This window comes from Ostrinia furnacalis, unplaced genomic scaffold (genome assembly GCF_004193835.3).
Source record: "Ostrinia furnacalis isolate ACB-3 unplaced genomic scaffold, ASM419383v2 OfSCF3121, whole genome shotgun sequence".
In the NCBI taxonomy this organism is placed as follows: domain Eukaryota; kingdom Metazoa; phylum Arthropoda; class Insecta; order Lepidoptera; family Crambidae; genus Ostrinia; species Ostrinia furnacalis.
In genome coordinates, this window is record NW_021133360.1 from 1 (window position 1) to 12,439 (window position 12,439).

Here is a 12,439-nt window from a genome sequence, read left to right on the forward strand (position 1 = left end):
CGAAAATTCAACGCGTTTTATTGATAAAATCGGTGTTTTATTAGTTTCTAGGTACTTCAAAATCAGGAGTACAACAAATAAACACAAATAGAGCGAATTCTGGTTTGAAATTACGAAGCAGCTTTTTTTCAAAAATATACAAAGTTCAAGTTTAATTTTTCCTCAGAATATAGCTTTTTCTATTGTTTTTGGCTTGAAATAGCATTACTTTAATTTCTAACTACGATATTTATTGGAAATGTCAAACATCGACACTTTTAAGCAGTACCTTAATTTTAGTGTTAAGTCGACATTTCAAAAAAGTCTTAAATTGAGAAATATGACTCCTTTTCCGATGCCAGCGCTAGTGGGAGGTCAAAGGAGCCTCACAGTAATACTTTTTCGGTTCTATATTGGCTCACATAAAATTCTAAATCCTATTCTTTGTCTTACTACCGATTTGTGTTCATAATAATCTCTCTTCATAATTTTATTTTTCATACTTTTTTTATTCATACATTTTTATTACTACCAACGGAGCTCATAACAGTTAGTAATCATAATTTTTTTATCAATACTGTTACTGCCAAGAACCATTTAAAATACATAATTTTTATTTTCAGATCTTTTTTCTTCATAAAATTCATTGATCATATTGTTTTAATTAATAATGTTGTTACTAAGAACATACTTCAACTCATAATGTTATTGTTCAGAATAATTTACTTTTTAACAGACATACTCGTATTTTTTAAAAAATCATACATAATTTAATAAAGTAAATAAGCATGCAGCATGAAAGCAAGTATGCAGCATGCATTGGTATCTCCTCGTCTCCGGCGCTGCGGGATGTGCAGCCCTTCCGCCCTTGCGTAACGAAGCTCAGGCACCCACGCTTGCTTCCGCAGCTTCGGCTTTTTGGATCGCCATCGGCGCCTTCGGCGCCTCGGCGACCAGCCTCAGCCGCTCCAGCTCACCCGGGCGCCTGAGCCTCGTTACAGCGGGCGAGGGCTGCCCTCCCTCCGCGCCTCCGGCTTTTAAATTACACTCTAGGGGTAGGACAGACAAGACTACGTGGAGTCGGTTTTGCAGCGATTCGTTTCTGTCACGTTAGTTTTGTGGCACAAAATATTGCCTGTTTTGGACCATTTCAAATTAATTTAATGTTAAAATACGATTTAATACGAATATAATATGGATAAATACACTTATGAGTAATAAATTTATGAAAACAAATATTAGGATACATCACATTTATGAATGTTATAGTTATTTATTCGAATGATTATGAGTTTCGATCATTAATATAGAAAAATATATGAAAACAAATATTAGTAAAAACTAAGTGTATGATTAGTGATATTATGAATATCAATGATTATGTTTTTAAATATGTAGGTTTGAAATTTTTTATGAAGAATGATCATTATGGTATCAAATTGTATGAGAAATATTTTCGGACCTCCAATGATAGGAATTGAAAATTTATGTAAGAAAATGCGCTACCACTTTTTCACTTCTCCGAGCAATATACACACATTATCGACATAGAAATAAAAATGTAATACCCGAAACGTTTCGGGTGTTACAGTTTTTAATCAAGAAAGAAACATACTAAATTAGTATCATACTCAGATATTAGTTAGTATTTGAAATCATTACTATCATGACCTTACTTTTACCAAATATTGTTACTCTAATCCATGTGTAAGGTACAATAATAAAACAAATACATATTTTTCTGTTTCGGGTGTTACATCGCCGAAGTAACAAGAAAACACACTTAAAACTTGATGATTATCAATTTTTTTGGGACTATGACGCTATCTACCAATACTATGATAAATATAGTCGAATCATATAGTGGCAAAACGTTTCACAGATTGATAGTTTTTTTTTAATCGTATTACCAATAAATTAGAGAGAAAATGATCATTCCGACAGTTGACTTAAGTATAGACTTAGAAGACTAATAACTTAAAAATTACTTGTATCTTTCAGTTTTTTTTTGTTGCACATTATAATTTGGAATGTTTACTTTCAAAATTCATCAGATTTAATGCGAAAAGAACATATTTAGTTTTTCACCCTCGGTAACATTTGTCATGGAATGACCCTACTGTCTACGATACATTTGTTAGGCCGTGTTGCACCGTCTTACTTTAACATTGACATCAAAATTTTGGATGTCAAAAATCTGTCTAACATAAAACACCGGTTATTGTCAGTTAGGGTCAAAGTTAGGTGGTGCATCTCAGCCTTAGTGTATTTTAATTAAATTTAATACAAATAAGGATGACGAAAATAATCGATAAGTGATCTCACTCGAATATTTCTTATAGTAGGTATACAATATTATGTCGAACAAATGGTTACTTACTGAAAAAGTGCTTCATGAGACCTAGCAAACGGCATCAATAATATGTTTAAGAACGAACTGAATCTATTCAAAAAACCTATACATATTTCCAGCTTTCATACATTTAATACAGTTACAAACAAACACGAAATCAATGGTTTCTGAGAATTCTGAGTGCCTTAATGCCGTCCCCTTTATCTGTTTATTTAGTATTTATTAATTAGTATCTCTTGATGATATTGTAGCAAGTTAAACCTAAAATCATGTTTTCCGTAAATAATTTAAATAAGAATGCAATTTACGAGTTTGTTGTTTGATTATTATATATTACTCAATTAAAAATTTAAATTTAAAAAATTAACACTTCTAATATGGTAGGTATGGCTGGCGGCATACATTTAGTATGAAATTCGGAAACATTGAATTTTCGCATAGATCCAGTTTATTCTTTGACCTATTTATTGTTATTGTTTTAAAGAGCTCATGAAGCACTTACAGGAACAGTAAACAGTTTCTCGATATCTTGTATAATTAAAAATCAAGTGAAATCACTTATCGTTTCCACCCTGTACCTATACTTTTAAAAATAAACTCATTTTATACGTTCATTTGTATAAGTATCTACAATACAAATACCTAACCAACTTAGTTGACGTTTTATAAAACTATTTGTCTAAGTGTCATCGAGCGACCGCTGGTGGATTTGCCATTTACCTGACCTACCCCTTTATTACTAAACGTTTAATATCAGATGAATAGTTACGCACCAATTTCTTTCATTCAGTCGTCAGTAATTGAACTTTCGGAAAAACATGACGAAGCGTTGTGTGACCATACAGACGCTATTCAACTTTTATTAGTAAGGAAGAGTATATTTTATGTTGGTAGAAACACAATAGCATAGACTAATGTTTTGACACCCTGTTAAAATTTTTATTAGTCATTTATTTTTTCCTGACCAAACAGATACCATAATAATATCTTTTATCTATTCTACCCATATTCTGTAAGTAAAATAATAAAAAGTTTGAAAAGAAAGAAATTACAAGTCCGATTTACCTAAACAAATAAATTAAAAATACTTGCGGATCAAAAGTACTCAATCATACTACAATTTACGAAAAAATCACGCGTGACGCATATACGTCAGTGGGCAGTCAACTGACATAGACCCGGCGTCTACGAGTGCCAAAGCACGACTGATTTATGCCATTTGATGCACCCGATTTTATAGTATTTTCAAATTAATTTTTCATTTGAAGATTGAAGATAGATATTTTTTCTTTTTCACACAATAATAGTACTATGTTTCTTCTTAAGTATAAAGTAGTTTATGTTGCCAAATGACTTTTAGATTACGAGATGTGACCTGTTTTCTTTCAGTAATTTTCTCGAATTTTGACTATCTTAGACATGATAAAAATGCATTTTAATGAATTAAACATCAACATTTTCTCAATACACTTTCTTCTTCAGGGTATGCTTATTCTAATGAATACATTCCATCTTCTTACTTAGAAATAAATTTGTTGTAATATTAGTTCAAAGTTGTGCCTTCGCGAGTTACCTGGAAATCGGGCTTTCGAAATTCGCTGTTTTCGTAGGCAAAAATTCAATTTGAACGAGATTTTGTCAATAGACATTCCGTAAAAACGTATGATAATTACGATGATATAAGTCAAAAGAAGCTATAACAATAAATTATATGACTAAAATCATTTCGAAATCTGCCAAATTCTCGATTTCTGCATGAAAAATGTGACAACGCTCTTAACCCAAAATATTCTTCGCCAGGTGATGCAAGTAAAGAAGTTCGGCAGATCTGGCCGCACAAAGTACACGCATCTCGTAGACCAAGACACCACCGAGTTCGACTCGGCGTGGTCCAACGAAGGTGCAGCGGCGCGGCTGACCAACTTCAGAGGCGGCATGAAACAGGTCTTCGACAGACCCACGGCCAAGAGGCAGCACAACGTCTGACGTCGTGGCAGCAAATAGTTTGTCATCAGCTCAATAGATGTCGCTTAATCTGGTTCGGGCTGTTTTTGGAATATGAGCTGGCAAAACGTGGTTCTTTTTCGCCGATTAAAAATTTAAATATTTGTTACAAATATTATTATACTAAAAATCATAATATTAATACGTTCAAACTATTTCGGGTTTCAGAGTAGTGTTAGAGTAGGCGCACACCTTTGATTTTTAGTTGGCCGATAGTTGTGCTCGATTTTAATTTGTATGAAGAATCGGCCAAATCGAATCGGCGTATAGTGTGCGCACTCCCATACATGCCCATACTGATCAACTGCCCGACTAAACTATCGGCCGACGAAAAATCAACGGTGTGCGGCTACTCTAAATATTGAAGAAGTTTTGTCTTGTTTATTACGAATGCCCACGAAAGCCGTGGTCGTAAACTGAGGTAAGTTTTTAAAAATTCATATATTAAAAGCCAAAGACTTAAATAAAAAAGTAGCCCGCGTCAAATCAGCGCTGAGCTGATGACAAAAAAATTTTGGCTCCCATCAGAGAGTATGTATGTGTGAGAGTAGTTATTAAATAAATATATTATTAAAGACTAAAATTAAACTTAGTGAATGAATTCAACACATTTTATTTGAAGATTTTGAAGCACGCACGTTCGTGCGTTCGTGAATGCAGTAATTATTTTTTAATCAGGTACATACCAACAGTAAACATGAGGTGTAATATACAAAGATGTATCTCCAAACCAAGCTATGAATTATTTTCATAACTATTTTGTTACCGATAATTTTCAATCGGTCTACTAAAAAAATATGACGTTAAAAACCTTTATTGTGCAGTCGCAACATTTATTATTTTCGTTGAGTGTGAACATTCGTGTATTCTTCAGTAGATAGCAAATAATTACATTATCTGTGCGGAGTAGTTGATGCCTTTGTATACTTAGAAATAAAATGGAATAACTATTGGTTTAGTAGACTGACAATTTCATTAACCGTTGTAAATTCTAACTTAACATGCAGACTGTGTGTATGATGTTATTACGTCTTTGTCTCGTTGTAAATAGCGATAGTTTATAATTACGTTATTTTTAAGCGATTTTCAATAAATTTAGTTAAAAATACAAATATTCGTTTGATTCTATCCGATAATTTTAATTCTGCTTTGTTTAGTAAACCGCAATTTTAGTAAAAACTGCGACGAACTGAAAACCAAAATGTAAATTCTGTAATTTTCTTTCTTATAACATAAAACGGTCGACCGTTAGTTAAAGTGATGAACAGAGCACGTTTCAATCGTTATACAATTTGAATAAGTGTTCAAAGTTAGACATTATACAAACTCCTTCAGCCCGTCGGCTTGCGGCTTTACGTTCGTACCACGAAGTCTAGATTCATCACCGACACTCAACAAATGCCCAAGAAGTAGCGACTCGAACGGATTTAAGCACGAACTTCTATCGTTAGAACTTTTATTCTTTACGACCTCGGTGCCCTGACGACACTGGAGCGATCTTAACTTGATTTATGCTCAAAGATTTTCTATTCAGAAATTCTTATGTGCCACTTATTTATCTCGGATTACCTATACACGTTAACATCTGCGTCTACGTGGTCTAGCTTATATTTAACTTATTATTGTCCTTACATACTTTGTTTTACTATCTATCGGGGTCCGGGGGATATCGGAAAATATTCCTCGTGCTCACTCTCAATAACTTTAGGTAGGTACTATCGGGGACTCGGACGCCTTGACACCTTAAGGGCCTAAATTGTTTGCACACACACGCTCGATTAAGCTACGCTCCCATTCATTCATATTTCGGGTCTAAGCAGCGTCGGCGCACCACTGTAGATATTTGCCCTAGCAAACCAAGCTCTATGTAAAGCGTTTAGGATTGAGTATTGCTTAGCTTACCCGCATCCGTAGCGCTCGTTTGGCAACGTCGCATTTTAGTAAATTTGAAACCCAATAAAGAATCGCTACAAAATATTATATGGGGCTTCGTGTAAAAATTGAACTAGCGATTGCCCGCTCGGGTCACAAAATTGCTATCGCACATTCCGAGGTAACTGTGCAATTTCCTGAGAAAAAAGTAGCCCTTTCTATTATTATTGTTGATATTAAGATTGTAAATCTCATGATATTAGTTTAGCTAGTTAAGGCGAGAAATGCAAAATCATACAGTCACTTTCGAATTTTACTTGTTTAATAGGTATTTAATTTATTCGGAACTTATAATTTATAAACTATATGTTATTGAATTAATTAGGAAATAGTTAAGGAATATTTGTGGCTTAAAAACAATTATTGTAAGATCTGGCTACATAATAACTTTCTTAAATCCTTGAATGTAAATAAAAACCTATAATAGGTTTCTATTTATTTTTAATACATTAGCAACTTTTGTTTTCCGTTTAAAAGAAACACTTATCTACGTTATTACAATTTAATACAAATATTGTAACTAGGTAGCAATGATCCAGGTAATTGGTTATTATAAATATTATAATATTAAGTTAGTTTTATTTCAAATTAATTTTTTTATTGCACATTAAGTGTCTTTACACAAGGTTTTAAATCAATAAAAATTAAACTTCAAACTAAATAATACTTAAACAGTTAACAATGTATAGATAGATAAGTTTGTAATTAAATATAAGAATTAAGAATTATTTTGAGAGGCCATGGTTCAGTAATCGCGCGGAGGTCAATAAAAAGGCAATCAAACAGTCCAATTACTAGCACGGGTCAACACAAAACAAAATCAATCGGTTAGGGATCACAAAACTTCACAAAAAACAAAGGAGAGAATATGTCGACAGTTCGCCAAAGCAAAAAGCAGACAGACCTCGTATAAAAATACAATATTAAAAAAATACATATTATCTATTTGTTTGTAACCAAATTCTATTATTAAAATTCTAAAGCTGAGTTGCACCATCTTACTTTAACTTTGACAAACGTCAAAAATCTGTTAAACTCCATACAAAAAGCACCGGTTACCGTTATAGCTACGGTCAAAGTTAGGTGGTGCAACTCAGCCTAAAACTAAGAAAGATTGAAGAAATAGAAACATTTCGTTTTAAACATTAACCGTATGACTATAAAGTGCACAATGGTATTTCGTATTGCAACCTAAGCCCTGATTGTCTCTTATTGGTCGTAGTAAAAATATAGTAAAATGCGTAACCAATTAGAGACGGGGTGAGCACGTGACCGGAGCGATGCGCTTACGCTAAAATTTCTACAAAGTGGTCAGGCGGAAGAGTCCCCGATAGTACCTACCTACTTGATAGAGAAATAAGGGCTAGCCAGATAGGTTTAAAAGTTACGTCGCGAATGCCTAAAATATCAATCAATTAAGTTTCTTTTCCGTAAAATTTTCGTCAGAATCTCGACATCGTTATTGAAATGTTTGATGAAGTCTTGGCACGGAAAAACTTCGAGTTAACTCCGCAACGCTCAAACTTAAGATAATAATGTAATTACCTACACAGAAAGCTACTTAGGGCACCCAGATAAAACGATTTCAGCTTCGCAAAATTCCTGGTTTCAGACCGCCCACGATGATAATTGTTCGACGTTAGAATATCAGGCTGCCGAACAGTCTGCCAACATCGCTTAAGAGTTAAAATAAAAGTTTAACCCCGGCTCCCCAATAGCGGGTAGATGATAAAAGTTTGTCCCCCTGTGGCCATTAGACAATGTTTACTGGGATGCGGCGTGCTCCAGGGTTAAATTTGCGTTGCTCATGCCTTTTGTTCGTCAAACATCTGTTTTTTGGGCCTTGTTTACCCTTTATGGAGCGACCACTGTAGTGTTATGAGGATAGTTTTATTAGGCAGTTATTTGCTCATAACAAATGAGAGTTTCCTTATTGAACGGGAAAGTTACACGAGCCTTAAGTTAGAAGAAAATAAAGAAAAGAATGCCACATAGACTTTTTAATTAGAGAAATATTCACTTTAAACACAGGTCCTCTCGGTCAGGTTGTTTGTAGTGCTTTGGGTCTGGTTGCGGCCCTGAGCGTGAGCATTCGCGCATCATAACTGCACGTCTTCCATATTTTGGTGGTTGGCGGTGGAATGCACTGTCTTTCCATTGCCAACTAATAACGTTTGTGCTTGTTTCACAAAAGTAGTATTTCTCATCGGGGATTTTTCGCTTTCTTGCATTGAGATACTGTGAACGGCCGCCTACAGGTAATTCTTCGTAGAGAATTTTACTGACTGTGGGTTCCACCGGTAGCATTACGGGGTTACGGGATGGTACCAGTTGATTTGTTGTAATTGACTTGCTTTTGTCCACGCCCAAAACTGGCCCATCTATTGGAACCTTTTTCCGGCGATTAACAGCACTTGTTTTGTGATCCACAGTCACCACTGGCATGCAAATTTCTATCGGTGCTCTTCGGATATCATCTACTCGGTATCCTTTATGTTTTTCAGTCAGAGTTGCGTGTTTGATGAGTGTCTCTTTATTGGCTAGGAACCATCCTACGCGCTGATCTTTTTCTTGCTCGTAATTTTCTTTCAAAAACTTTATTATACTTGGTTTTGAGTAGTCAAGTGGCATTTTGATGATTTTATTACATAAATAAAAAAGAACGTAAACAAATAAAGAGAAACATGTAAAAATGTATAAAATCTTCAAAAAACGTATTAAATACAAAAGTCAAAAATATGTCAGTGAGACGGGTGCATAGAGCACATAATTTTGCACAAAATTTCCATAGAGGATACATTCAACGCAATAGCGTTGAATAAAGGAATACTTTTATTCAATCTTTATCTAAAACGCTATGTTAGGAGTAGGACATATTCAGACAATAATTAAATTGCTGTGTGGGTTCTAAACACGAGGATTTTTTTAAGTTTTCCCCTTCAGCCAACTAAGGGTCTTGAAATGATTCTACCTATTCTAATTTAAAGTACCTACCTATTGATGATTCCTGATGCTTCATTATTAAACGTATTCTATACTAACGTTGGTGCAAGTTTTTCATGTAAATACATAAGCTAATTAAATAATGAAAGGCTTAAAGTAGAATAAATCCATTTAATAAACTATAAGAATACTAAGAATAATCAACATAATACGAAAAGTAACAATCAAATCAATCAAAATAATGCAAATTACATAATGTCAAAAATTAAAATATCAATACAAATCATTTTATAAAGGGCATTTAGAGACCCCTGGCGGTTCAGACTCCTTGTAGTGTGCCGGGTCCGGGTGGGGACCCGTTCGACTTTTGACATCTCGAGTCAGCCTCCAAACGCGGCCACACTTCGGAGCGTTCTTTTTGAAGAAACTGTCTCCCAATCTCCATCCATAGACCCATCCACTGCATTCGTTGAAGTAATACTTTTTCTCCGGCATAGTTCTAGTGCGATTCTTCAAATAAACAGCTCGTCCGTAAGTCGGCACGTCATCGTACAAGATTTTCTTTTCTTTAGGGTCTATTGGTCTCATAATTGGGTCTATCGTGAGGTCTGTATCTGGCCGCGCGAGTCTTGGGTCATCCTTGGGATCCCCGAGGCCAACGTCAACAATGGAATGGCCTTTTTTCATTTCCGATACACCATAAATGTGGACACCGTCACGGATAGGAGTGCGTCTTCTGTTGTAGCCGGCTACCTTGAAGTCTCTTGTGATGGTGGCCATTCCCCCTGCCATGCTCTCTTTTAAAACATCGGTTTCAAAATATCCCTTTTCATCTCGATGTAGTGTGGCAGCTTCTTTAAGTTTATCAGCATGTAACCTGTTCCACTTCAAGCGCAAACGTGTGGTCTTGTCATAGCTTTCTACAAGAAATTTGATTACGTCTGGGTTAGTTATGTCCGCGAGCGGCATGCTTCAATCTTGAAATTAATATTTTCAATAAAACGTAATCAAAAAGTTGTTGCTTTCTATACAAATATCAAAAGAACATTATCAAAATAATGAAAACTTTAGTATGGAAAAATAAGACTCAAAATGCGTCCTATGTCATTGACATTGTGTTGTGTGACATCCAATAGTGAATTTGCAAAAAAGTTTATTATTATTTTGATTTATTTTATTCCAGTCTTTCATTTCATGCAAGTATTTGCTTACTATCAAACACTACGAAATTAATTGACTATTTAGCTAATATAGCCTGACCAGGAACATAAAAACCCTGGCATAGAGGCGCGTCAATTGCATTTGATAGTGCAACACTGAGTACAGTCGTACCTGTATTACTTTTCTCTATGGTCGTACCTGTGTTAAATTGATAGGCTAACTTTATGTATCATGATTCAGGATTACGGGCTAATTTGATATTTTCATGAATTAACGAAAAAATATTATTATAGGTAACCTGGTTTAAATAAATTAAATGAAAACATCAATCGAGCTAGTAGGATTTATTTTATTATTCATCAATAATCAAATTCAGAACTTGAATATTCAACTGCAATGTCTGCTCATGAACGCTTCAAACTCGGTACTTCTTTCCCAATTCCATAAAATTCAACACTTAGAAAGTGACAAAAAACTTTAAAATAGGTAGTTGAAACAAACCACAGCTAATTTTCATAGTGGACTGTACTATACGATAAACATGTCAGTCAATTTGACAACCTTTGTCGGAAACATTATTCAATGAAAATATTGTCCGAACCCTTAGTATTTCTCTTCGACAAATACTTTAACACATTGTGAACCACTTTTCTTTCACGACTATGAAAAGATTTTAGCAATTTAATTCACAAAATCAATTGCGCACATTTAAAATAAAGTTTGTTTACACTTTGACAGCAATAGACTGACATGCAAGGTGACATGACAATGAAGTTTTCAGTTACTGTTGCCATTAAAAGAAATTAGTACCATTAGTTTTCCGCAACATGGCGAGGGTTTTTATGTTCCTGGTCAGGCTATAAATTAAGTATTTAAAAAGCAAATAAACCTATATAATAAAATTTTATTTAATCTTTATCATTGCCTACCTGCCCCCCTAGACAAAACGCACATTCTGATCGAATCGAAAATCGAATCTGTCAAAACTCCATACAAAAAAGGGGCTTTTCGACCACTTTTCGATTGGTTTGCTCAGTACCTCTAGTACGAAAAACTTTCGAGTTCGTTTCGTTGCGTATTCAAAGTGTCATCGAAAAATTTTGTATGAAAAATTAAACAGCGCCCCCTAGGGCGGCTATAATATAGGGGGCGCTGTTTAATTTTTCATACAAAATTTTTCGATGACACTTTGAATACGCAACGAAACGAACTCGAAAGTTTTTCCTACTAGAGGTACAGATGTCAAGTGTCATGTGACCACATGTGACATTCATCTTTGTGACATCGTTGGTAATAAATAGCGAAAAGTTCATTTTTTTTAATAATACAATAATTTAAAGAAGAGCCCTAGTAGCTTCCCTTCACAATGCCTGTTTTAGATGTTAGTAATCCGAAAGTAATCAACTTTTTGTTAGAAAACTATGAAAAAGAAAGTCGCCTTCGGATGAAATGGATACAACTTCACGCAGGTAACTTTGCTAAAGCTGCTACGTTTACTCGAGAAGAGAGGAACTACACCAAAGAAGACATAACGAAAACTGTGATAGAAGCTGGTATGATAGCCACTACACGGGATCATATTACTGCAGCAAGACATAGGACTACTGCACCCATTCCTGACTATTTACTAGCAAAAGTTGGTGCAACTGATAAAGAAGTTATAGGGTCAATGAAGCCGGTTGCGCGCGAAGTGAAGGACACTTTGCAGGAGAGTACGTTCGAATACCTGAAGAAGCGAAGTAAATTGAAGCCGGAGGACAAATACAATTTTACGGAGTGTTCAAACTGGATGTATGGGTGGCAGCTGGCTGAAAGTGAGATCAGGATGTCTGGACCTGCGCATGGGCAGGTGCATCATTTGCTGCGGAATCTGCGCAGCCGAGTGGGGCCGCAACGGGACCCTGACCATTATGGCGCTCCAGACATTGGTCACACACTCTTTGCAACCATGTAGGTTATAATTAGATTTACATAAATATTTTTACGCAAAAATACCTAACTATTAATATATGTATAGTTTTATTTAGGTAGCAATATAAGTATTTAAATAAATGAATAAACCTTATT

The 12,439-nt window shown here is 34.9% G+C and overlaps 3 protein-coding genes across 3 annotated transcripts; 1 reads left to right on the top strand and 2 right to left on the bottom strand.

The window, feature by feature from the left end:
- Positions 1 to 8,259: 8,259 nt before the first annotated feature.
- On the bottom strand, positions 8,260 to 8,956 carry LOC114357289 (uncharacterized). Its single transcript, XM_028310826.1, has one exon. The coding sequence runs from the start codon at positions 8,897 to 8,899 to the stop codon at positions 8,285 to 8,287; it is 615 nt and encodes a 204-aa protein (XP_028166627.1). The 5' UTR covers positions 8,900 to 8,956; the 3' UTR covers positions 8,260 to 8,284.
- Positions 8,957 to 9,499: 543 nt separating this feature from the next.
- Positions 9,500 to 10,302, bottom strand: LOC114357287 (uncharacterized). Its single transcript, XM_028310824.1, has one exon. The coding sequence runs from the start codon at positions 10,178 to 10,180 to the stop codon at positions 9,500 to 9,502; it is 681 nt and encodes a 226-aa protein (XP_028166625.1). The 5' UTR covers positions 10,181 to 10,302.
- A 1,371-nt stretch (positions 10,303 to 11,673) lies between these two features.
- Positions 11,674 to 12,373, top strand: LOC114357298 (uncharacterized). The gene has a single exon (XM_028310845.1). It carries the CDS (start codon positions 11,739 to 11,741, stop codon positions 12,324 to 12,326), a length of 588 nt encoding a protein of 195 aa, XP_028166646.1. The 5' UTR covers positions 11,674 to 11,738; the 3' UTR covers positions 12,327 to 12,373.
- The last annotated feature ends 66 nt before the right edge of the window (positions 12,374 to 12,439 follow it).